Below are 24,357 nucleotides of genomic sequence, written 5' to 3' on the forward strand. Positions count from 1 at the left end.
CAGGAAATTGCTTTCTGCTGATATTAACCATACCCGGTTGCTCTTGGCTGTTCCCTGCAAACATACCAAGGGCAACTTTGCTTCCATATCTTCCCAAGTCCATTTTCTCTTTCTGAATGACATGCCATTTTATCTGAAGTTATCAGAAATTCTACCCTGTTTAAAAAATCATACTGACAGTTTGGGGCGCCTGGGTGGCTCAGTGGGTTAAAGCCTCTGCCTTCGCCTCGGATCATGATCCCAGAGTCCTGGGATGGAGTCCCGCATCGGGCTCTCTGCTCATTGGGGAGCCTGCTTCCTCCTTTCTCTCTGCCTGACTCTCTGCCTGCTTGTGATCTGTCTGTCAAAAAAACAAAACAAAACAAAAAAACAAAACAAACAAAACTTAAAAAAAAATCATACTGACAGTTCCTTCTTTTTCTTTCTTTTTTTTGCTTATTATTTTTCATGGAAATTTTCAAATATACACAAAAGTAGAGAGAGTACTGTAGTAAACTTCCAAAGTGCATTACCCGGTTTCAGCGTTTATTCACATTTCATCCTTCCTTTCCCCACTTTTTGGGGGATAGAGGGAGAAGAGATGGAGTATTTTATGGCAATTCCCAGACATCATATCATCCCACCCATAAATACTTTATATGTATCTCTATAGATAAGAACTTCAAAAAATAAGATAAGCACAATGTCACTATCACATCTAATAAAACTGCCAATAATTTTTAACATCCAATTCCTGTCCATGTCCATACTTTCCTAGTGTGCTCTGAAATGAATTTTGACAATTAGTTTGTTCACATCAGGTTCCAGATAAAGCCCACACAATGTATTTGAGTGATAGGTCTCTTTTTCCAATTTATTTTAAAAATTTCAATATAATTCACATGGATGAAGGTCTTTTATGTCTTCGAAAATCTAGATCAGTTCCCCCTTCCTCTTTATTTCATGCTATTTATTTGTTGAAGAATTTCCCAATGTCTTGTAGAATTTCTCAATTTCTGGGATTGTCTGGTCACATCCTCATGGTATTATTAACATGTTCCTCTCCCTTTATTCCTGTAAATTGGTGGTTAGATCTAGGGGCTTGATTAGTTCAGTTTTCATGTTTTATGTCCTAGATTTTTCCTTTCTCTTTAAAATCAATCTATCTTCTTTCTTTCTTTCTTTTTTAATAGATTAAGCTTGGTCACATCACATTCTCCCTGCGTTACAAGTCTTGACTCAACTCCTGGACTATGAGTCTCTTGAGGGCAGAGAGGTCAAATACTTAACATAGGCCTCTGTCTGTAACTAGTGTGTGTTCAGTGCATATTAAAGTGAAGACCCTTGCCCGTCTCTTCTTATTTTTTTTTTAAGATTTTATTTATTTATTTGACAGACAGAGATCACAAGGAGGCAGAGAAGCAGGCAGAGAGAGAGAGGAGGAAGCAGGCTCCCTATTCAGCAGAGAGCCCAATGCGGGGCTCGATCCCAGGACCCTGGGATCATGACCTGAGCCGAAGGCAGAGGCTTTAACCCACTGAGCCACCCAGGCGCCCCTCTTCTTCTTATTTTTTTTAAAGATTTTATTTATTTATTTATTTGGGATAGAATGAGAGAAAGAGAGAGAGAGCATGCAAAGAGGGGGAGTGACAGAGGGAGAGAGAGAAGGGTCTTCTTTTGTCCATCTATTCTTGCTGGATTAAAAAAAAAACTCTTTATTTTAATAATAATTATTTTAATAATAATGATAATAAATATAATGTAATATAAATATAAAATATAATAATAAATAATAATAAATATTATTTTAATAATAATTCTTTATTATTTTCAGAGAGAGGGAGAGCACACAGAGGGAGAGTGAGAGGAGAAGCTGACTCCCTGCTGAGCAGGGAGCCTGATGTGGGGCTCAATCCAAGGACCTTGGGATCATGACCTGAACCAAAGGCAGATACTTAACACACTGGTCTATTCAGGCACCCCTATTATTGCTGGATTCATATGAGCTCAAATGAAAGGGGTGTGGGGTACCTGGTGGCTCAGTCAGTTAAGCATCTGCCTTCGGCTCAGGTTATGATCCCAGAGTCCTGGGACTGAGCCCTGAGTTGGGCTCCCTGCTCGGTGGAAAGCCTGCTTCTCCCTTTCCTTCTCTCTCTGCTGCTCTCCCTGCTTGTGCTCTCTCTGTCAAATAAATAAATAAAATCTTTTAAAAAAAGTGAGAGGTGTGTGTGACAAGCATTTGCAAAAGAGTAAAGTATTAACATATAGGTAAGTGTGACAATATTTATAATCTTTTGTATGTTTTTTCTTTTGTACTTTCAATAGACACAATCTCTGCTTGAAATGTATGAAAATATTGACTTTTATCATCTTTTTAAAGAAGGGGTATCTATTCCTAGGGCTAAATCATTAATGAAGAGGGGTTACAGTGCCATCTATCAGGTGGCCAACTTTTTATAATGTAGATTAATGGTATGGCTTCCCATAGGGAAGTGTCTAAAGGAGTGAAAAGTTTTTAGAGTGATTACTCAAACTCTTTTGGTTGCAAGTAACAAAAATCTAAACCATAATAGTATTTGGAAAAAGAAAGAATTTTAGGCTTGTATCTCTGGAAAACCTAAGGGTATCTGTTTCTCTGATTGTTGATCTTATCTCATGGTCTCAGTTTTGGTCAGCTTCCCTATGTGGCCATAAATAATTAGTTTTAAGTTGTCTTCCTTGGATCATCATACTTTGACACATCAGCCTTTCCTGGTTGCCCTCCAGAAAAGTTCAAAGGAGAACTTTTAGTCATGTTAGTGTCCTCTGTCCATCTCTAAAGGAATCACTGTTGCTAAGGAAAAGGGGCTATTTATTGGTCAGGATTAATTCACATACCCACTCCCATTAGCAGATGACACTCTAATCAATAATTCTGTCACATGTGATAGAAGAGAACGTTTCCTTAAGCCAGAGCAGATGAGACCAGAAGAAAAGGTGTAGGGGAAAAAAATAGCGGTTATCTGTGTGTACCTCAGGGCAACCTTAGCTCAGAGCCCTACGCTACATGTCTCTCTGGAAGGTGCACTTTGTTGGAAGTAAATTCAGGGCTCAGAGCCCTACCCTACATGTCTCTCTGGAAGGTGCACTTTGTTGGAAGTAAATTCAGGGCTCTTAGCTTTCTCGACAGTTTTCCCCCCCTTCAGGTTTAGTTCGTTTGGTCTAGTTAGGTCACTTTTTGATGTAATGAGTGACATAATGGACTATTTCATTACAGTCCTAAAGAGGTTATACACTGCAGTTCTAACATGAAGTTCTTGATAACCTTTAAGGGGTCAATGGAATCTGGGAGAAGTCCAATCACCAGTCCAGTCTCCTTAGAGTTTTATCCAAGGATGATCATTTAGTTTACTACTTCTGGAAGGACAAACACACAGATGAAGTGTTCTGAGAGGAATATCTTTAAGATACAATACATGAAAGAATGATCATTGGGCAGCATTTTTATAGACCATAAATCACTTTCCCTTGCATTTGACCTTGCAACATCTTCTAAGACAAGGTTTGCCAATCTCTTCTGTTACAGATGAAGAAACTGAGGCTTCTAATCATCAGTGACATGCCCAAGATTACACAGTACTTTAGACAGGGATTTAAGGATTTCAACTTTGAGTCTCATAAGTTTAAATGCCACCCTCTAACTCTACTGCCTCCCTGATGCCTCCAGACATTTTTTAAAAAAAGGAACACATCCATTTGGAACTAATCAGAGGGAAGGTCTGGAGGTACAAATGAGCCATATTTAAGTCCGTTATTTTGTTACCTAAATGGGTGCCAGAAAGCTCAGGCGGGAGGAAGACACCTGAACAATTCATTCACCCCCAAATTCACTCTTGAATTGTTAGGAAAATCTCGTTTGAAGTCCCAGCCAACTGAGAAATTAGAGGCAGACAGTGACGACGTTGTTTCGTAACTTCGTGCCTTTTAAAATTAACAGAAACTTTCAAGTGCTGCTTTAGATTAAAAGTGGCTAACCGGATATAGGGAAAAGAGCCACTCAGCAGGATGAATAGTATTGTAAAAGCCCAGACTGAGTTACAGAAAAGGAATGCAGAAGAAAAATTTTTTACAATAATGTTTTAATTATAAAACGAAGGCAAATTCCTTCACTCCATTCCAATCCGAGGACAAGCTGGTATGTCGCAGAAGCGCTGGGAAGCATACAGCCTGATAGTAAGTCTTTTTATTTTAAGGCAGGCTTGAAGGCTAAAACTTTCCAGTGCCCAAACCCTTCACGATGAAAAAAAAAAAAAAAAAATATATATATATATATATATATAATTATTATTATTATTTATTTCATTACGGAGTTGGCGTGCCCTCGCAAATGTCTGAGCTGGGAGTAGGGGTGACGGGAGGAGAGCAAGGCTGAGTCCATTCTTATTAATATTAAATAGCCAAGTCTGTACCCTTGAAGCAAGTGGGGAGAAAAGAGCGAGAGGAGCTGCTGACATTGACAATGAATCCAAACAGGAGTTGCAATAGCGGTGTCCACCACGTTGCCTCTGCCCCCGCCTGGCCTTCTGGGAGTTGTAGTTTTCGCGGGAGCGGCTCCCCTGGCGAGCCGGGAACACCCCGTCCAGGCCGAACTACAGATCCCAGGCAGCGCGCGACCGCCCGCCCCTCCCGCCCGGGTGCGAGTGTAAACTCGCCGCGCCGGGGCTGGCGGCAGCGAGCGGGCGAGCGGGCTGAGCTGGGCACTGCGCGGGGGCGCACCGCTCCGGGAACCCAGGCCCCTCACCTTCCCTTTGCCCCGGGGCTCTGGTCTCACTTTCGAGCAGTGGACGGACGGGAAGCGGGAGCCATGCAGTCGGAATCGGGGATCGTGCCGGATTTCGAAGTCGGGGAGGAGTTTCACGAAGAGCCCAAAACCTATTACGAACTCAAAAGTCAACCTCTGAAGAGCAGGTGAGTGGTGACAGCTAGAGGGAGGCGCGGCTGGCGGCTGGGGGGCCCCGCGCCCCACACCCTGGGGCGGGGAAAGCCGCTCGCTCGGGCTCTGGGACAAGGACCCCGTGTCCTTGCCCGGGGGCAGAGGGCGAACTGCCCCCCGCAGTTGGGGGTCGCGCCTGCGGGGCCGGGACACCCCTGGGGGGCTCCGCCCAAGTGCGCGTCGGGGGCGCAGCGGGCAGCCCGGGACAGCCCGCCCAGGTGAGGGTTCCCTCGTCTGGGGATACCAGCTGCTGAGATCGGGTGGGGGCTGGGGAGGGACCTGGCGCGCAGGTTGGGGAGGAGGAGCGCGGGTCCCGGACGCTGTCCGGGTGGGAAAGAGGGGAAAAAAAAAGAGTTTCTCGTGAACCCCTTTTCTGGAGATCCTAGCGGGTTGAGGACTCAGAGAGGGAGTGCTTGGGGTGGATTGAGGCGCGAGGGAAGCAATTAGTTAGTCTGTTGTCGCCTCCTAGGAGTCGGGCTCCTCTGGGAAAGCCCGCCCCTGGCAGCCTCCAGGTGATGCTTCCCGAGCCCCGCCTCTCACCTTGCAGACTTCGCCACCCGCGCGCGGGCCGGTTTGGGGCCGCGGGTGGGCGTGTCTCTCGTCCAGGTCAAACTCCCTAGGCAACAGAGTTCCATTCAAATCCAGGCCTCCCCTGGAGGGGAAGAAGCCTTGGAACTGGAGGATATTGGGACACACCTGCTTGGCAGGGCCCCTGCTTGGCCGCGACACGTGTTTTATTTGCTGGGGACTGCTCCAAAACTTTCTGGAGAGAAGCGAAGACACCCGCTGGTCTGGCGCCCCACCGCGTCCAGTGCCCACTTCCTATGCTACCTCCATTTCCACTCGTCCATCGGAATGGGTTGGGTATCTTCCTTTCTCTGTCCTGTGGTCCCCCGGGGCATTTCCACTGTTTACCAAGGGGGAGATGGTCCTTTGAGGTTGTGATAGTAGAAAAGGATTTATGTCCACCCCTTTCAGTTGAGAAAGGAGATGAGGCTTTACCGGGAAGGTTCAGCAGTGCTTCTGTACCCATCTCAAACCTTCCTGCCTACCCCTCGCAGCGGGCAGAGTCTGGGTGAAGGGGCCTGGCTGGCAGAGGGCGAGAGGTTCCAGAAATCAGGGTGGAGGAAGAGAAGGGCAACTGAATCAGGAGGGAAGTAGTACAGTCTTTGCTTCTGGGGCGCGTGGGGCTGGTATTTGCTCTGGTGGCAAGCAGCACCAGGTTCGTTTCCTTGAGGGCTGTGTCAAGACTCTGAATCCAAGTCTGGGAAGAAAATCTGGGAACGACATACCCACTGACTGGGCTGCTAAAGCAGTCTCTTTGCAGATGCTTGAAGGGGATTGGAAGGAAATGCAGCTAGATGCCTAAAACCAGCCTTTAGTTGATGGTTTCTCTTCATAATGGCTGTTTTGTGTGTGAGCATAGATTGTGTGTGTTGGGGGTTGGGGGGTTTTGAGTAATATTGTGTAAAGGGTATTGTTGGTTATGCTCACTGGGGCTTTATGTGCATTCGGCTGAAGGGACCAGTGTTTTACCGAGCAGTCTCTGCTTTTGCTTCTATAAGCAAATGCTTACATGGCCAGAATGAGGGAGTGAGTGTTTGAGTGTGTGTGTGTGTGTGTGTGTGTGTGTGTGTGTAGTCCTGAAAGAAATGAATTAACCGGACTGTTTGGAACATTTTTGATGGGAGCTGATACATAACATTAAATGAGTTTGAGAGAGTGAGGAAAATACCATCTGGAAAAACCCAAATGAGTGCCATGAAACTCATGTTGAAGGATTTGGGCCTGTTCTTTTTCAGAGTCGGCAAAAAATTACTTGCAAGGGTGAACGTCCTCGGTAGCTAGCTAGCATGTGTAAGGAAAAATGTGGGTACGTGGGAAGCAATGGCTTCACACGTTGAAGCTAGAAACAGGTGCGGGACAGAACCGGTATGGAGAGGAATGCTAAATTAAAAAAGTTGTTGTAAAACTTGTCTGTGGAGCAGACACATGCTCTTTGAAATAAACCAGTTAAATAAAATCTGTGAATAAATATATGGGGTTGGCAAAATTTCCCTATACTGTTTTCCACAGTTGTCTAACTTATTGTCATTGGCATCTGTTGTGTGACTTTAAAAGGGCTACATGTTGTTGGGGGCCTCCTCATGGCTTTTTGTCTGAAGTCTTTGCCAGGGCACCTCCCTTCTTTTAAGTGTTGGTTGGAAAAAGCAGAAATGGAAAGGTTAAGACTGCCGTAGCCATTTCGTCTATCAGTTATATTCTCTGGATTGCGTCTTGGAGTTGAAAATGTGTTCAGAGTCGGCCCACCTCTCAGCAGCTCCTCTGCTCCCTCTTTGGTGCAAGTCCTCACCAGCCTGTGCCAGGGTGATGGCTGTAGTCTCTTAACTGCTCTCTTGCCTTCTCCACCTTTCTGGTGGGTTTTCTACATGGCAGCTTTAATGTTCCCATTAAAATTGGTTCTCGAGGGGGGCAGATTTTTGCCCCCCAGGGGTCATTTGACAATGTCCAGAGTTATTTCTGGTTGTCCGAATGAAAGGGCGTTGGTACTGGTCTTCAGTAAATGGAAGCCAGAGATGCTGCTAACCATTCTGTAATGCACAAGAGAGCCCCGGCAACAGAGAATTATCTGGCCCTCAATGGTCATCGCCAGTGCTGAGAGACAGTGAGTTAAAACGTGCCACATCATGCCATTCTCTGCTTAAAATTCTCCAGTGGCTCCTAGTTTCAGTAACACTCGAAATCCTTTAATTGACAAAAGGCAGCCTATATGGTCAAGCTCCCTGTCAGCTCCGAGTTCATGCGCTGTTGTCCAGCTCGTTTTGTCGCTGTTCCTGGAGCACTCCAGACCCCTTCATCATAAGGCCTTTGTATGTTGTTCTTGCTGGTGCCTCTGTGTGGACCATCTTTGCCCACAGAGCCATAGTGCTCACTTCCTCACCAACTTCAGATCTTACTTTTAATATCCTTAGCAGGCCCATCCCACTATGTACAATTGCTTTCCCTCCAGACTCTCATCTTCCTTGCCCTGCTCTATTGGTTCCATAATATTTATATTACAACTAACTCTATCATTTTTAATATGTTATGTTTATGTTTCTCCCCAGTAGGCTGCCAGCTTCAAGGGAGCAGGTTCCTGTCTGTTCCTTGTTTACTGTTGTGTTCCTAGAATCTAGAGCAGAGTTTCTCAACCTCAGTGCAGTTGATGTTTAATTCTTTGTTGTGGGAACAGTTCTGGGTATTGCACGACGTTCAGCAGCATCCTTGGCCTCTGCCTGCTCGAGGCCAGTAACCCTCTGCCCCCAGTTGTGACCACCGGAAATGTGTCCAGACCCTGCCAGATGCCCATGAGGGGCACAGTCACCCCTGTTTCCAGTTGGCCTACAACTTTGCCTGGCACAGTAATGTTCATTGTTTGAACAGGTGTTACTTTCTCCTTTAGGACTCCACTTAGGATGGGGTGCTTGGTTCTGATTTTGCATTCAAAATTGCAGCCTTGGGGCGCCTGGGTGGCTCAGTGGGTTAAGCCTCTGCCTTTGGCTCAGGTCATGATCCCAGGGTCCTGGAATCGAGCCCCGCATCGGGCTCTCTGCTCAGCGGGGAGCCTGCTTCCTCCTCTCTCTCTGCCTGCCTCTCTGCCTACTTGTGATCTCTGTCTGTCAAATAAATAAATAAAATATCAAAACAAAACAAAACAAAACAAAATTGCAGCCTTTTAAAATAGGTACCGCCAAGGTCTCTCCAAAGAGGAGCTTATGTACTTTTTGTTCGGGCTAAGCTCAGATGTGCAGGTGTTTCATGACGAAAGACAGTTTCATTCCTAAGCCAGTCCTCCTGGCCTTTAGGAGTGTGAAGCTTATGGGTTTAGATCGCGTGAACCCCCTTTTGGTCATATTCAATGGCAAATCTGTGTTAGAGGAAGACACATGCTATGAGGGAAGGTTCTAATGAAGAATTGCTTGCAGTTTGGTTTCCTTAGCAAGGTTTTGTTTGTTTGTTTGTTTTTAAATTTTATTTATTTGAGAGAGAGAGCACAGAGAGAGAGAGAGAGGGAGAACCAGACTGTCCATTGACCAGAGAGCCCCCCTTCGGGGCTTGATCCCAGGACCCTGGGATCATGACCTGAGCCGAGTCACCTAGGCACCAACCCCTGCATCACCCAGCAAGGTTTTTGAAGCCTTTGTGTGTTCTCCTGGGAATGAGCTCTGAATGGTGGGTGGCAGGGGAAAAGTGCCAGATATCAAGGGTGAACCCAGAATTCACACATCGGCACAGTCCCATCAGGGAAACACATGTGGAGCTGGTCAGTGCATTCCTAGCAGTGCAGGAACTCTCTGCAGGGCTTTGGGATCTGAAAACATTTTAAAACATGGTCACATCTCTCAGGTTTAAGGTTCTCTGTTCACTTTACTAGGTGTGAAATTCTGTGGCTTTGTAGTCACTAATGCCCCTTTCCTGGACAGACTTCAGAATTGACCGAATCTATTTCCAGTTTACTCTTTCCCAAAATTTAATTGCATTTTAGGTAACTGTTGTCTAACTTCCTGCAAATTAGAAATGGGAATGAGCGTGAGTCTTAGTTTTATTATGGCAAGATAGGATACAGCTGTAGTTCCCAAATGCTGATTCATGATGTGTGAAGTTTTCACAGGTCCGTGGTGAAATGAGAAAGATAAAGACTATTGTGTCACACGCACACTCACACGTTTTAGTATAAGGCCTTTGCTATTTCTTGGATTTATTCTGAGATTTTGTCTCCTGTCTTCCTATTAAAAATACCCTTTCTGAACCTGCGTGTTCTCTACTCTGTCTTTCCTTCTTATTGCAGGCTGGGACCCAGACACGGTGGTAGTTATTTTGCTTAACCATAAAGCCAAGGGCAATACCCTAGGGAACACTGACAAGACAAGATTTGAAGGAACGCGGACATCTGAATGAACTTGTGGAACACAGCTGGCTCTCCGTCTGATCTATCAGTTCGAACTTCTACTTGAAAGAGAAATCTCTCTGATTAAAATATTTTATTAAATATAATATTTAATATAAAATATTAAAATATTAAAAAAATATTTTTTAAAAATACACTTTTTTGAAATGGTAATCCATTCTTGGCAAAACAAAACTGTCAATCTCTTACTGGTTTCTGCGAGTTTTCTTGATTTTTCTGTCTGTCCGATCTGCAGGGAACTGCCAGCATTATTCTGACATCACTGTCTCTAACTAGCTGGGTGACCTTGGGAAGGCTGGGTGACTCCTGCCTTCAGTTTATTCATCTGACTAATGGAGGCCTGCATCCTAGGGGTCTTAAAAACAGTAGCTGTGACATTGACTGTGGGAGAGTATTAGCATGGTGCCAGGCACAAAGTAAGGGTTCAGTAAAATGCTAGCAAATGGTGTTCTGGTTATTAGTTATTACTTCTTTATTACTTAGCAGTGAGTTCTGACATTCCAGAAGGTGTTTGCCTTTGGTTCTCTTTGGCTTTCTTTCCTAAGGCCAGGGTTGTTGGTGAACAACCACCAGTCTCCTAATGAATACCACCACTTAATGAGGTATTCAGAGACATTTTTTCACATTTTATATTTTTGATCCAACCCATAAAAATTTATTAGTGCTAGTTAAAAAAAAAGAAAAAAAGCAGTTGTGGCCTCAAACCTCATATTCAGCACGTGTCTACTGAGCTCTGGTATGTGCAAATTAACACCAATAAACATAGTTAACATTCATGGAGCACATACCCTGTGCCAGGGTTTTTATGTCTGTTTTTATGTATGTGGACTTAGTCTTTGCAAAAACTTGCATGAGATGATAATAATGAATAAAAACAACTAGGATGTTAATTATAATTTTTGAAACTGGTAATTCTTACAGTGCTTAGTACCAGCCACACTGTATGTTTTGCTTGTATTAATTCAGTTAGTTTTCCCTTCAACCTTGGGTATATATATTTTTATTATTCCTATTTTTAAAAAATATTATTTATTTGAGAGAGAGAGAGATAGAGAGAGGAAAGCAGACTCCCTGCAGGAAGCCCGATACAGGACTTGATCCCAGGACCCAGATATCATGACCTGAGCTGAAGGCAAGACGCTTAACTGACTGAGCCACCTGGGTGCCCCCTATTATTCCTATTTTACAGGGAAAGAAACTGGGATATAGTAAGTGGATGGGCCTGGTTTTAACCTGAGACTGCCTGGCTCTAGCCCCAAGCTCTTGTGCACTAGCCACATAAGAGGACCGTGCACAACAGCAGAAATGCAGCACTGCATAGTTCTGTATGTTCTCCAAAGCTCCCAGCGGGGGAAGGAAAGAACACATGGCCCCAGCTAAACATACGAGGCAGAGCGTGAGCTGATGGGGAGGTGGGCATCAGCAATGGGCCTTTCCCAAAGGAAGGGACATTGGAAGCCAGTTTTGGGAACAGGTAGGGATATTTGCATTTGGCCTCGAAGGTCAAGCAATACTCAAGCATTATTTCTCTACAACATTCAATAAAATGTTAGACCTCTTGGAGAACATGTCCAGTTCCATGGACTTCTGGGGGGGTTGGTTGCCTTTTAAATGTTCCAGCAGACTCCCGAACCTTCCTGAGGGTCTGGGAGCACCTGGTGGTGGCAGAGACCAGCTGCACACGGACGGCTTCAGAGGGAGCCATGACGAAGTGCTCTGTGCAGGCTTTGCCACGTGACTGCTGCATGTGTGTTTAAGACACTTAGCTTCTGGGCCTCAGTTTCTTTAACGGTAAAATGGGGTCAAGAGAACCATTCTCTTACTTTTGGGATAAGTTTTAAAGTGGAAATAAAATCTGTTAAAGTGCTTTGCAAAGGGCCTAGACATATTAGTAATATAATTCTTTCTTTTCTACTTTAACGTGGACATTTTGTTCTTCTTCCTGACAATAACTAAGACACATATAGATCTGTGAATCTGAAGCCAAATAGGCAAGATCGAGGTGCCTCACACTGGCAGGTGTTCAAGTCTTATTATGCAAATGAGTTTTGTGGTATGATTAGATGGGAAATTTGATTAAAGTGGATTGTAAGTGTTGGTTCTGTGTGTTATTAGAAATTTCCTTTTCCTGAGTGTGGCTATTTATGGAATTTATTTAAATGTATGTATGTGTGTGTGTTTTTAATTGCCTTTGAGTTCTGCAGTGCAGTTTGCACAGGCTGATGTTTATATCTGCTCCAGTTGTGCAAGAAGTGGAAAATATCCTTTTTTTAGAACAGGTCACATGTGCTTACTGTCAGGAATAGGACCTCAGTGTAAAAAAATGTATCTTGGGACAAATCAAAGTTACTAAATTTCTCCCTCCAACTGCTTTGTTTCAGAACTGGCAGTATTAGGATAAATAATAGGGGAAAAAAAAAAAACCACTCAGCTATTTTTTTTCGGTGGGGGGCGCATTTTTCAAGGACAGTAAGCAAGAGTTTCACTTGTTTTGTGTATGTGTTTGCATGGGTGTTTTAAGTATGAAATGTACTTTGCTGTTAGGTTTGTCTCACCAAAGTAAATTATAAAAATATGTTTGACTCCACTCCAGTTATATGCATAATTTGGAGAAAATAATCAAGAAAATGGGTCAGAGATATTAAATGGAATTACTACAGGCTTTTGATAGTGTAAAGGCAAGTCGCGGGTTGTAAGCTGGTTTTTGTGAGTCTAGCAAACATTTCTAGGGCGGGGATTCCACTGAGTCATGGTCTGTCTTTATGGAGGCAGATGTAGGCTGAGGGCAAAAAGACCTGCAGGCAGGTCTGGGTCTCTTTTGTGATTGCCCCCCCCCCCCGCCCCCCCTCCCTGCTGTTCTCTGTCCCTGAGGTCTTGGGGCGAGGACCAGGCTCCTCCTTTCTCTAGGTTGATTCTTGAACATGACTTCCTTATTTCTTTCCCTCCTTTGGCCTTTCACGCAGGCCACAAAGAACAAAGGGATACACCTTTGCGGTGTTCATGCTGCGAGACCTCTGTCCTGAGATTCAGAACCATGAGGTCCTTGTCTACGAGTTTCAAAATTTCCGTGGGCTTCTCAAACAATAGGCGCTGCCCCAGGTGTGTGGCAGATGATAACCTATTGGTTGCTTTCCACCTGAGTCAGAAGTTGAGGCAGGGGGAAGAGTGGGGCAAAGGTGAGAGAAAAACCCACGGGGAAGTAATGGAAGCTCAGAATCATGAGGACCCTAGTGTCCTCCCCAAGGTGTTTTTAAAACATCGCTCAGTCACTTTAAGCAGAGGCTGTCTAACTTTGGGTCAGAAGGACCTCAATTTATTTGTTTTTCCTTTTCTCCCTCCTTACAGAAGTTATTTATTAAGTGCCAATGGTGTGTCAGGCTCTGTGCTGGCTGGAGGGAATCAAATGTAGAACCAGACAGGTCAGGTTCCAGCTACCGTGGCGTTCCATTTTGGAGATGGGAACGTGGTTAATAATGTACCAAATAAATGGACAGTATAATTTTTGTTGCTCAATAGGGTGTAATTGATACAGTGTGATTGGGAAAGAAGGGGATTTTTTGATTGGATCTGATATCAGATCCCATGACCTCACGGAGGAGGTGATTTTGAGGCAAGACCTGCGTGTCTGAAAAAAAGTGTGCAGATTTTGGTGCTACCACTCACTAGCTGTGTGACTTCGGACAAGTTACCCAACCTCTTCAAATGTCAGTTCCCTAACCTCTTTGAATCTCAGTTCCTTCTTTGTAAAATGGGGGCAGTAGCTACCTTGTAGGGTTGCTGTGTGGCTAAAAGGAATTGCCTATAAAGCCACTAACCTCTAACATTAGGCTTCACCTCATAGGTGTTAGGAGACACACAGGACTGGTTTAAAGCCATACATGAATAGTGGAGAAAAATACAGACATTAATCTTCCCTGTAACTGTTTATAACTTGGATTTAAGTGTTTTCCTAATGTTGAGTGAGTCACAGATTTATGCTTGTCTTTATAAACCTAAGCTCGGACTGAAAGTGGAGATGGGTCTTGTTATTTTTATTATCCTTTCTTTCCTCCAGGATCATCTTACTTGAGTTGTCCCCTTGCTCTTTTCACTGTTGCTGCATTGAGATCATTCCTGTTTGACCAGGCTTTGCCTAGGAATGGTTTCTGGTTGGATTTTGAATTAAGTTTTGGTATAAAGGAGAAGGCCAAGGGCTCTAGAATTAAAGCGTTGAGCTTAAGAGTCATTTAACACAATATACACGTACACCATGAGCAGCTCTTACGGAACTCCTGACTTGCAGTCCTGTGTTTCAGCCCCTAGATCACGCTTCCTCTTCACACTGATGTGAAAATGTCAGTGTTGGTGCAGAAATGGAAATTCAAGAAGCCTCTCTTCCCACACAGCACCTCAAGCTTTCATCAGTGTTGACATCTACAGGCAATAGCACGTTTTTAATTCAACAACTTAAAACAAAAATCTTCAAAGCTTTCGAATTCCAGTAACTGTGTTCTTTGATTCAAGTACTCATGGAGTGGTGACTTTCAAAAGGAAAAATCCTGGGTCATGTGAGAACAAATATTTTAAATCCAAATGCAGTGGGTTACAGGTCTGTGGAGTGCACGGGTAGAATCCTGTCCTTCTATAAGAAAATTGTGGTTTGTTGAGCAACTTCAGGAAGGCATCTGTGGCCTTCACCCTAGCCACCCCCGCCCCTTCCCCAAAGTAGGATAACTTGCTGAATCATTCACACGCATTTGTCTGTGTTCTTCTGTGATCAAAGGCAGGATGGGAAAAGTGGTTGTCTCCACTGTTGGGAATGTAGAACTTACATTGTAGAATGTTTGCCTTCTAGGAAGCTTAACTTGTTTTGGTGAGAAGAAGATTTGAAGTTGGGAAGATTCATTTAGCCTGATGGCAGAGTTTATCTATGAAATTACAAACTGACAGATAGGAATGCTGTATTTCCTTTGGTACCTTTATTGTAAAATCTTCCTAAATATAAACGGGTTTCAAGACACATATTTTGGGGCACCTGGGTGGCTCAGTGGGTTAAAGCCTCTGCCTTCAGCTCAGGTCATGATCCCAGGGTTCTGGGATCGAGCCCCACATCGGGCTCTCTGCTCGGCGGGGAGCCTGCTTCCTCTTCCCCTCTCTCTCTCTCTCTCTCTCTCTCTGCCTGCCTCTCTGCCTACTTGTGATCTCTGTCAAATAAATAAATAAAATCCTAAAAAAAAAAAAAGACACATGTTTTTCAGAACATACATTTCAGTTTTGTAACTGGAGATTTGAAACTTGATGAAAGGAAAAGCATGCAGAAACCCTGAAGATGATTTCCTGATGTCTGTATTCTTCTGTGATCAAAGGCAGAATAGGAAAAGTGGTTGGAACCTAGCACAGTCCGGTAGAGCCTACTGGAGGATCTCAGTGAGATCTGGCCACACTGTCTTGTTTGCATCTCTCCCAAGCAGCTGGAGAGAATACTCTAAAATTGATTCAGTGAACAGTAACACAGATAATGCAACAATCCCTCCTCCATCAAAAGAATCGGGTACATTTTTGTTTTGTTTTTTAGCCTTTGTAGTTTTTCAGCAAAAGATGGAAAGGTGCTGTTGCTTTGTTGTATTACTGAGCCTGCATAACAGCACCATTTAAATTTAGAACATTGGCACCTTGGCTGGTAGAACCCTTTGCAACTAATTTATAATGCTTTTGGCAGAGAGTAACTATGAATAAACATTAAAATAGTGTTGGCCAGTTAGGGTCATTTACTTTCAAGGGAAGAGGATGACACCAGCCATGCATTCTTAAAAATTCCATTTATTTAGTTTTAAAAGAAGAGTTTGCAATAGCATAGTGAAACAGTACCTAAAAATATAGGCAACTAGCATGATTCCTGACATTCCAAATAAAAGTTTGTCCATTTGCTGCAAGGAATCGTGTTTGGAGAGTAACTGTTTGTGAGAAATTGACACTGGCTTGCGTGTTGGACAATTGGTGTGTAGACTTTTTGGAACCATACCTTGCGTCATCTTAGCAAGTCATTTGTCCACTTCTCTTTAAGTAGGTAAACACTAATGATGTTTTATCTAAGTAAATGCTGTATATGTACATGCTACATGATGGTATCCCGGAATGCAGTTTTAATGATACTGATTGCATATGGAAGCTTGAAGTCTTTGTTGATTCAGAAAGGAACCAGAAGTTTTGATGGCACTTGCTTGGTCATAGCATCATAATCACTGAAAGGCGTGATTTAACAGCAGGAGGCTGAATGACAAGGACAGTTAATTGAGGTTTGTTTTTGCAGTCAGTGATACTGACTGAGTCAGTCACTCTGCTGGTCTGCTCTACCCTTCTTTCTCATTCTTGGGTTCATATACTTGGCATCGTTCTAGTCACTTCTCACTGGCAGACAACTTCCCTTTCTTTATGTGTTTTCTCTAGTGGACACCTTTAGTTTGCCTGCTCATAGTCTCTTTTCCAAATTCCAGTAACAACCCCTTCCCACATGCTCAGCCCATCTGCTTCAGTTTCACGGTTCTAGGAGTGGAGAATTTGACCCAGGCCCTGCCACGGTTCTTTATCATGGAGATTGGTTTTAGGGAGGTACATGTTGACTAGTGAAAATGAATCTCAGGATTTTATTAGGGTGCTAACAGAAAGATTCTCCTTTTATTTCCATTGATCTTGAACTTTGGGGGAGATGTCGGGGTTTAGCATAAAGATACCTCGTAGGCAGAGAACAAGCAAGTTCTTAAATTAGGTTAACGTTAGTTGGTGTAGCAAAATGACATGCAACGGTCGTAAGTATAAATAGTTCCTGCTTGGCAGGCAGCTTTCCTCCACCTGGCAAATCAAGGACTCAGACTCCTTCTGTCTTCTGGTTCTCCCTTTGCCTAGGACCTTGGAGTCCTTCGTGTCTGGTGGTAGAAAGGAAGAAGAGGAGGAGAAGGCATAACTAAGGTCCAAAAGTGATAGGCCTCACTTTTGCTCAGATGCTATTGACAAGGACCAGACTCCCATCTGTGTCTGGATGCAGGCGTGGGAGCTGGAAAATGCAGATGTCAGCTGGGCAGCGATGTTTGTCTGCTAGAAAAGTGTGCATTTTGGGTGGATGGCCAGCCATCTTTGCTGTGATCCTATTAGGAGTGTTTCACCTCCGGATCAAGTTGTGGCTTTCCTTGGTAGGCCTAGTTAGGCTTATCTTTGGCCTTTTCTGTTATTTAATCAATAAATTCCTCTTCTAAGTATACATGGTTAGTTTGGATTTTCTGCCACCTGTGTGGAGACTGTTCAAGCTTTTGTGTTTTCTGAATCCCACTCTCCAAGCTTTTGTGTTGTCTGAATCCCACCTTTCTTCAGGGCTTCCTATTCTACGTCATGGAGTAAAATCACCACCCCAGTTCCCTGCAACAGCAGCCCATCCACCACCACCACCACCTGAGAGCAGTGGCTTTTCAACATGTGGCCCTAAGGCTTATTATAAATACACATTCTCAGACTCTACCGCAGTCCTACTCAATCAGACACTGGTGGGCAGTCCCAGGAGTCTGTGTCTTAATAAGCCCTCCACAGTTGGTGGTGCTCACTCATGTTTGAGAAAGACTACCCCAATGCTCTCACCATAAATCCTCTGTCTCCATATGGAGTTGTGTCTTTATTGCTGTTTTGGAATTAACAACTTCCGGGATTAGAATACATTTAATTAAAAAAAAATGGGGTGCTGCTTGTTATGATCAGGTTAGGGATGCTCCCTGGCAGTCATTCCGCACTGATTAAAAACCAAAAACCCAAACCCAACAACTTTCCCTTCTAAAAAGTTCACTTTTAGATCTACCCTAATGAAACCAGGGAAGGATTCTTGGTCTTCTGAATGTGATCTCTGGGTGACTTGGAGTTAACCTAGCTGCACTACCCTAAGGAGCCCTGGCCCGTACCTTAAGACAGGGTTGTGATACAGACTCCAAGAGTGTGCGGTCACATGACTGAAAGATTTGATTGAGAAATAGGGTGATGATTTTGAGCGTGCCCACATGACCAAATTGTTTTTCACAAAACTTCTGCTGAATAAAATTTGAAATACGGCTTTCAGCCTGTTTTCTTGTCTTAATGAATTCCAGACAGTGTGCAGAGCGTAGGAGCTTCCAAAACAGGGGGATGGAATGACTGGGACCCGCCAGCCTCTGTCTTGTCACAGAAAGGGTGTCCTGACTTCATGGAGTCACTCCTCTTGTTCTGAATCTCACTGGGCCATTCACTTATCTGATGGAGAGGTATAGACTGCGACAGGGAAGGACAAGGCCAAGGTTGTGTCAGACAAAAAGAGCCTATAGAGAACTGCCAGACTACTTACTTTAGCAGGAAACTCAACCTTTACCCCTAATCTACTTAGACCCAAGCATTTTTTGTTTGTTTGTTTTGTTTTGTTTTGCTGTATGCTGACCTTCTCCAAAGAAAAGGCCTGCATCTCTTCGTGTAAACTGGTTAAAAGCCCTCGCCAGTTGAAGTCTAAAGTTCTGAGTGTAACCTTTAGAATAAGACAGATTTGTAACTTGAATTCCAATTTGACTACCTTTAGCTTTTTTTTTTTTTTTTTTTAAATCATGGCAAGTTTTTCTTGTTTTTATGTCAGTGGCAGGCTAAATGGGGCTCATGGACATTATTAATATGATCTAGGCTATGGAGTAATCATGCGAATTAAAAGAAATAGGTGGGTGAAGTGCTCAGCCCCAAAACCTGGCTCTTGCTGCTGAGTATTTGGTCCTTGCATTCTGGTTCCCTTTGTATCCATAGCATCAATAAGGGTTTTGACTTGAAATGACTTTTTAGCCAGGAGGTAAAGGAGAGGGCCGTAGATGAGAAGGGGGAGGCCTTAAATGATCCTAAAGCTGGAGAATCTGCAGAAGGATCTTTGAGAGCGAACTTTGTAGTGGCGAACTGTGGGAAGCCTAGCAGGGAGGCTTTTTAAAGATGGCACCTGCTATTTACAGGTAAGGCGTTCCCTTTGTTGCCAGAACAATCTTTGCCTTTATCAACATGTTGCCTTTCATCATAATTACAGACTATAGCAGGTGGAAGAATAAATAATAAGATGCGCTGATGGAGATTTCACAACACTGAGCAGTCTAGCAGCCGAGCTGTATCACTGTTTCCACATGGGAATCTGCCATTCCTAACTGTCAGCTTTCAACTTTGCCTCCAGTGAGGGCCTGCCTTATCTCTTCACATTTAACTCGGCAGCCTCTTCATATAGCTGTCCTTATCCGAAGTAAGCCGTGATGCTCTGTGTTCCTGAACCTCAAAATCTTCATATCTTTTACTCTTCCAGGATTTTTCCGTCCTTCTAGCAAAGTATGGCTATTTTTGAGACTAGAGCCGAAGTTTTAATTTTTTTTTTTCCAAAGAATTGTTCATTTCATGCTTGCTTTTTACCCTTTATGCCTAATTTTCTGAAAACTTGATTCCTCTAGTCCTTTGTATCTGTATGGGCCATTTCAGTTAACCATCTATTTGGGTTTCCATCTATTGGTTAAGCTGATCCTGTGATAAAACTGAAATGTTTTTTATGCACCTCAATATGATAGTTTCCTTGTCTTTTATTTTTCTTACCTTTATTGAGGTATAATTGACAAATAAGAGTCGTATACTTTTAAGGTGTACAACTAGATGTTTTGATGAACATATACCACAATCAAATAGCTTGCTTTTCTTGAGCCTCAGAAAGTTTCTCCCCCAAACCAGTGGCTAACCTGGTCACTAGAAAGCAGAAAGGGGATGAGCCCAAATAGTAACTTTCTGTCTCAGGAGACAAGTATGCATGACATGGCATACATAAGTAGATGCCTTCATCATTGCAGTTTTGATGTGTTAGCTGGGTACCGGGTTACCTGCCTCATCAGATCTCTGTGAAGATTCAGTGAGGTTCCGAGAGGACTTCCTGTAGGAAGGGTGCTGTAGATGCCGGCTCTCTGCTGGTGAGCCATGGCCCTACCATTCCTGCTGCACGACCATGAAGCCTGTGTCAGACCCCAGTGCACCCATGTGCTGGTGCTCACGTCACTGCCATTAGAATTTAGGGATTGGGGCGCCTGGGTGGCTCAATGGGTTAAAGCCTCTGCCTTCAGCTAGGGTCATGATTGTGGGGTCCTGGGATCAAGTCCCACGTCGGGCTCTCTGCTCAGCAGGGAGCCTGCTCCCCCCCACCGTCTCTCTGCCTGCCTGTCTGCCTACTTGCGATCTCTGTCAAATAAATAAATAAAATCTTAAAAAAAAAAAAAAAGAATTTAGAGATTTACCTAAGAAGCAAAAAAGTGGTTAATCTGTGCAAGAGCTATTGACTCTGTTGTCTGTCACTGGGGAGTAAATAAATAACTTAATTCCCCATAGCTTAAAACCCCCTGATCATATAGTCAGTTCTCAAAAGTTGGGAATATATGCAGCAAGTTTTTGGACATGTGCCAGCACTCATTTTTCTCCCTGAGTCTGCCAGGCCACTTTCCCCAACTCTCAGCTGTTGTGTGCAGAGGAATGGCACTAATTTGATCAACAATTAATGGGAGACATCTTTTATAAGAATCCATGCACACATTCACACCAACACATACTGGATTCTCAAGGCCTCATTTTTCGGAGTATTTGCATCTTTTCTCTGGTGTTATCATGACTAATCAAAACTTCACTCTTGGTTAAATAATTCCTGTCCTGAATTTTATAAAGAAACAGAGAAAATGACAGTTTTCCTTTTTCCGTGTGATTGAAACACACACACAGACACACACACAGACACACACGGAAACAAAGGACCATAGAGTTAGATGCTTTAGGATAAGAACCAGTGTGCTCTGAGAAGTCATGAACACAGGGGAGAATGAAGATGAAGCCTGGGAAGGATGGGCAGATGTGGACAGTTGAAAGACCTTCTGAGTTCTGCTTTTTTGTGAGAGAGCCGGATGAATCAGCTGTGTAGGATGGAGTTGAGAGTTAACACACCCATGTGTAGGGGAAGAGCCAGCCATTGGAGATGGACAAGGCGGTTTTGGAAGTTTCCAGAGTAGATTTGTTTCTTGGTCATCTAAATAGGGGGATATTACGATATCTGACACCCTTGTTTTTTCAGAGTCACGGTTTGGGAATGATGGGCAAAGTCCTTGGGCCAATGTTCCTTGCCCTAGGAGGTGAAAATGATTTTCAGTAAATATTCATTGAGCCCACTGTGGAGTCAGGAGATAATGTTGAGCATGAACCTTTGTCACTTTTGACAAATGGGTGGCCACCAAGGGATGTTGTGGAACCCAGATCAGGCCATCAGGGGTCAGGGGAACTCTTTCCGGGAGTGGGAAAGAACCCACCTGCTGGTCACATCAATTACCCTGTGAAAGAAATGTACTTTATTTATTTTTTTTAAAAATATTTTATTTATTTATTTGACAGAGAGAGAGAGATCACAAATAGGCAGAGAGACAGACAGAGAGAGATGAGGAGAAGCAGGCTCTCTGCTGAGCAGAGAGCCCAATGCGGGACTTGATCCCAGTCCCCTGGGATCATGACCTGAGCCGAAGGCAGAGGCTTAACCCACTGAGCCACCCAGGCGTCCCAAGAAATGTACTTTAAACTGATACTCTCTGAAGACAGTCTTTAGTTGTCACTTTGTTTGATGCTCGTTTTTAAAAGATGATGCCTATTTTAGGAAATCAAGCATCTTCTACCTATAAATAGGCTGATAGGTGATACTTATTTTATTGTCTGTCTGTTCTTACTTGAAAGACTCCCAGTGGGAATGGAGAATTCTTTCACTGAGCATCTCCAGGATCCAGGATAGCTAGTGTCTGATAAATAATCACTGAATAGAAAGCCTGGGTGGCTCAGTCAGTTAAGCATCTGCCTTCAGCTTAGGTCATGATCCCTGGGTCCTGGGATTGAGTCCCACGTTGGGCTCTCTGCTCAGCATGGAGTGTTCTTCACCCTTTCTCTTCCTCTGGCTTTCCTTCTCTCTCTCAAATGAATAATAAAATCTTTAAAACAAATGCCGAATAAAAAGGTACAAAATGGGTGATCGGTTTCTCATGTACAAGAAGGAATCAGTACCTTTCAGGAACTCTGTTAAAGCACTTTCAGGAAAGTGTGTAAAATATTATCTTGACTTTTTTTCCTATTAGCGATGGGCCCTGAAGTTTTTCTGAGGCTCAGTTTTCTCACCTAAAATATGGGGGTAGTAGTGTTCCTTCTTGACATACCTGTGAAGGTTGTAGAAGGTAATGTGAAACGTGCCAAGTATATGTAAATGCTCCATTAAGCTAGTAGGGGCCATCAGTGTTATTGCTCCTGTGGGTGCTCAGAGATGAAATAAATATGCAGTCAATTTTTGTTATTTGTGGTAGTTATGTTCTGTTAAACCACCGTGAACATTTGGTTAGAGGACACTACACCTTTGCTCCTAGAGGAAAGGCACAGTTTGGTTCCTGGAAGTCTCTGGTCACAACATGTTTGTTAATTAACTAATACCTAAATTTGTTTTATATATTTATATATAAATATATATAAGGACACTTTATTTAATATATATTCATTGACATTGAACTCAAGGCCAGCAGTGCCGTAAGTCATACTGGATTGAACCTTCTCTAACACCTGTGTTTCCTGGGTGAGGCACATCACAGCCTTCTCATGCAGAGTAACACTAGTCTCAGGGACTGTCTTAAATGGTGAAGTCACTTACAAAAACACAAAAATGCAAAAAGCATGGCACTAAATAAACCTTGGAAAGGACATTTGTCTACTGTATGAGAACTGGAGCAAGTAGGCAGAGTGTCACCTTGTTTGATGTCAGTCGGGAATGCATGCATTGGATGACTCAACTTTTTCATCTCTTGGCATGTATCCACAAATGAGCGCCAAAATGCCGCAAATATTGATTTGGGGGTTTCAATTAAATTTTAGTAAGTAAGTGAATTTGCAAATGGGGGTTCCACAAGCAACGGGGGTTGGCTATATTAAAAAACTGTTTTCTTCAGTTTTGTTCCTCTAGCAATTCTTTCTCTGAGCTTAAAAACATGCTCACTTGGGAAAATATCTTCAAACAGTGTTTGCTCCCGCATTGTTGTGGATTATACGTGAAGGCACATTAACGAAGCTTTTCTAAGGACCCAGTCTCCCATTTTTACATTTATTTGCCAATAAAAATGGTCCCTTACTTCCAAATTTTTGAAGTTGAATGGGACTGTTCAGATATGTTACTTTTTATTTTGATATATTCCAACTGTTCTTTAGGAAGTAGAGTGTGGGAATGGGGCCCTGGAAAAAGAGCAGAGATATTATGGTGGCCACTGGTGAAGAACCCAGCAGAAAGCAGTAGAATGAGGTAGATATTACGGTGTAGGCAGTTTTTCAAGAAACTGGGCTCAGCTTACTTCTGAGTGTATTGCAAATTAGCATATTATAAGGATCAGCAATTGTTATTGGAACCATGTCATTGTTATAAACATTACCTGAGTACTTGTTCTTGGAATTCTTTTAAGGAAAGAAGGGAAGACTTACTTTTAGTGGGGCCAGTGGTTTTAGGTTGCCTAGGAGGCAGATCACATAATTTAATAAAAACAAAGAAACCCAAACAGCAACAATAGCAACAGCAGCACTTAGCATTTTTCAAGCCCTTACTGTGGGCTGTGCCTTGCATTGATACTTCACCTCTTAAACTTTGAAAAGATGAGCTCAGTAGGGTTAAAGTCATTCAAGTTGCCTGTTGCTTTGCCTGTTGTAGGTAGCCTGCCTTTTGGATCTTCATACTGTATTTATGTGTAGGATAAAAGGAATAGCTTGTTCAGTTTGTCTCTTTGTGTGTGCACATGTGTGCACATCTGTGTGTGTGTGTGTGTGTGTGTGTGTTAGGCCTGGGATCAGGAAGGTACCTATGTAAATTTTTTCCCTAGGTTTTTCCTGTGTTAGAAAAGTAAAAAAGCAGAAGGAATGAATAATTTAGATCTGGTGCAAGGACAAACATATTAAGGCACTTGCTATCTACCAGGTACTGTGTTAAACACTTAGAATGCCTTGTATAATTTAATTCTAATATGCAGTAGGTAAGATCCCATTTTATAGATGAACATACTAAGCTTGGCCATCTTCACTCACTTGCCTAAAGCCATTCCAATAAGGGTGGAACCATGACGTAAGCTGAGGACTGTCTGACTTCAAAGCTCACCTTCGTAACTGCCATACTGCAGTGGTTGGTGTGTATATTGGGGTACAGAGAGGGAGGCAGGTTGGGAAGTGATGAGGGGTGACAAGTCCTGTTGATTTTGGAATAGAAAGAGGACTAGGTTTCTGATGAAGTAAAGATAGGAGACTCTGGGTGTGGTTGAACATCTGAATCCAAGAAAAATAGGTCTATCTGTTAAAGGTAGTTCTTTGTTTTCAAAGCTGTTTCTAAAGAAAGGAAGGAGTTTGGTGCTGAAGGCTCCAAGAAAGGTAGCAAAAGATG

General features: G+C 43.3%; 1 protein-coding gene across 5 annotated transcripts in view; it reads left to right on the forward strand.

The window, feature by feature from the left end:
* The first annotated feature begins 4,664 nt into the window (after positions 1–4,664).
* Positions 4,665–24,357, forward strand: part of MITF (melanocyte inducing transcription factor) — a 220,908-nt gene continuing 201,215 nt past the window's right edge. For all 5 annotated transcript variants that reach the window (XM_059390140.1, XM_059390142.1, XM_059390146.1 and 2 more), the window contains exon 1: positions 4,665–4,926. In XM_059390140.1, coding sequence (XP_059246123.1) covers positions 4,823–4,926 — 104 coding nt within the window. In that variant the 5' untranslated portion in view covers positions 4,665–4,822. The remainder of the gene's footprint in view (positions 4,927–24,357) is intronic.

The sequence above is a fragment of the Mustela nigripes genome, chromosome 2 (genome assembly GCF_022355385.1).
Source record: "Mustela nigripes isolate SB6536 chromosome 2, MUSNIG.SB6536, whole genome shotgun sequence".
NCBI classification, from domain to species: domain Eukaryota; kingdom Metazoa; phylum Chordata; class Mammalia; order Carnivora; family Mustelidae; genus Mustela; species Mustela nigripes.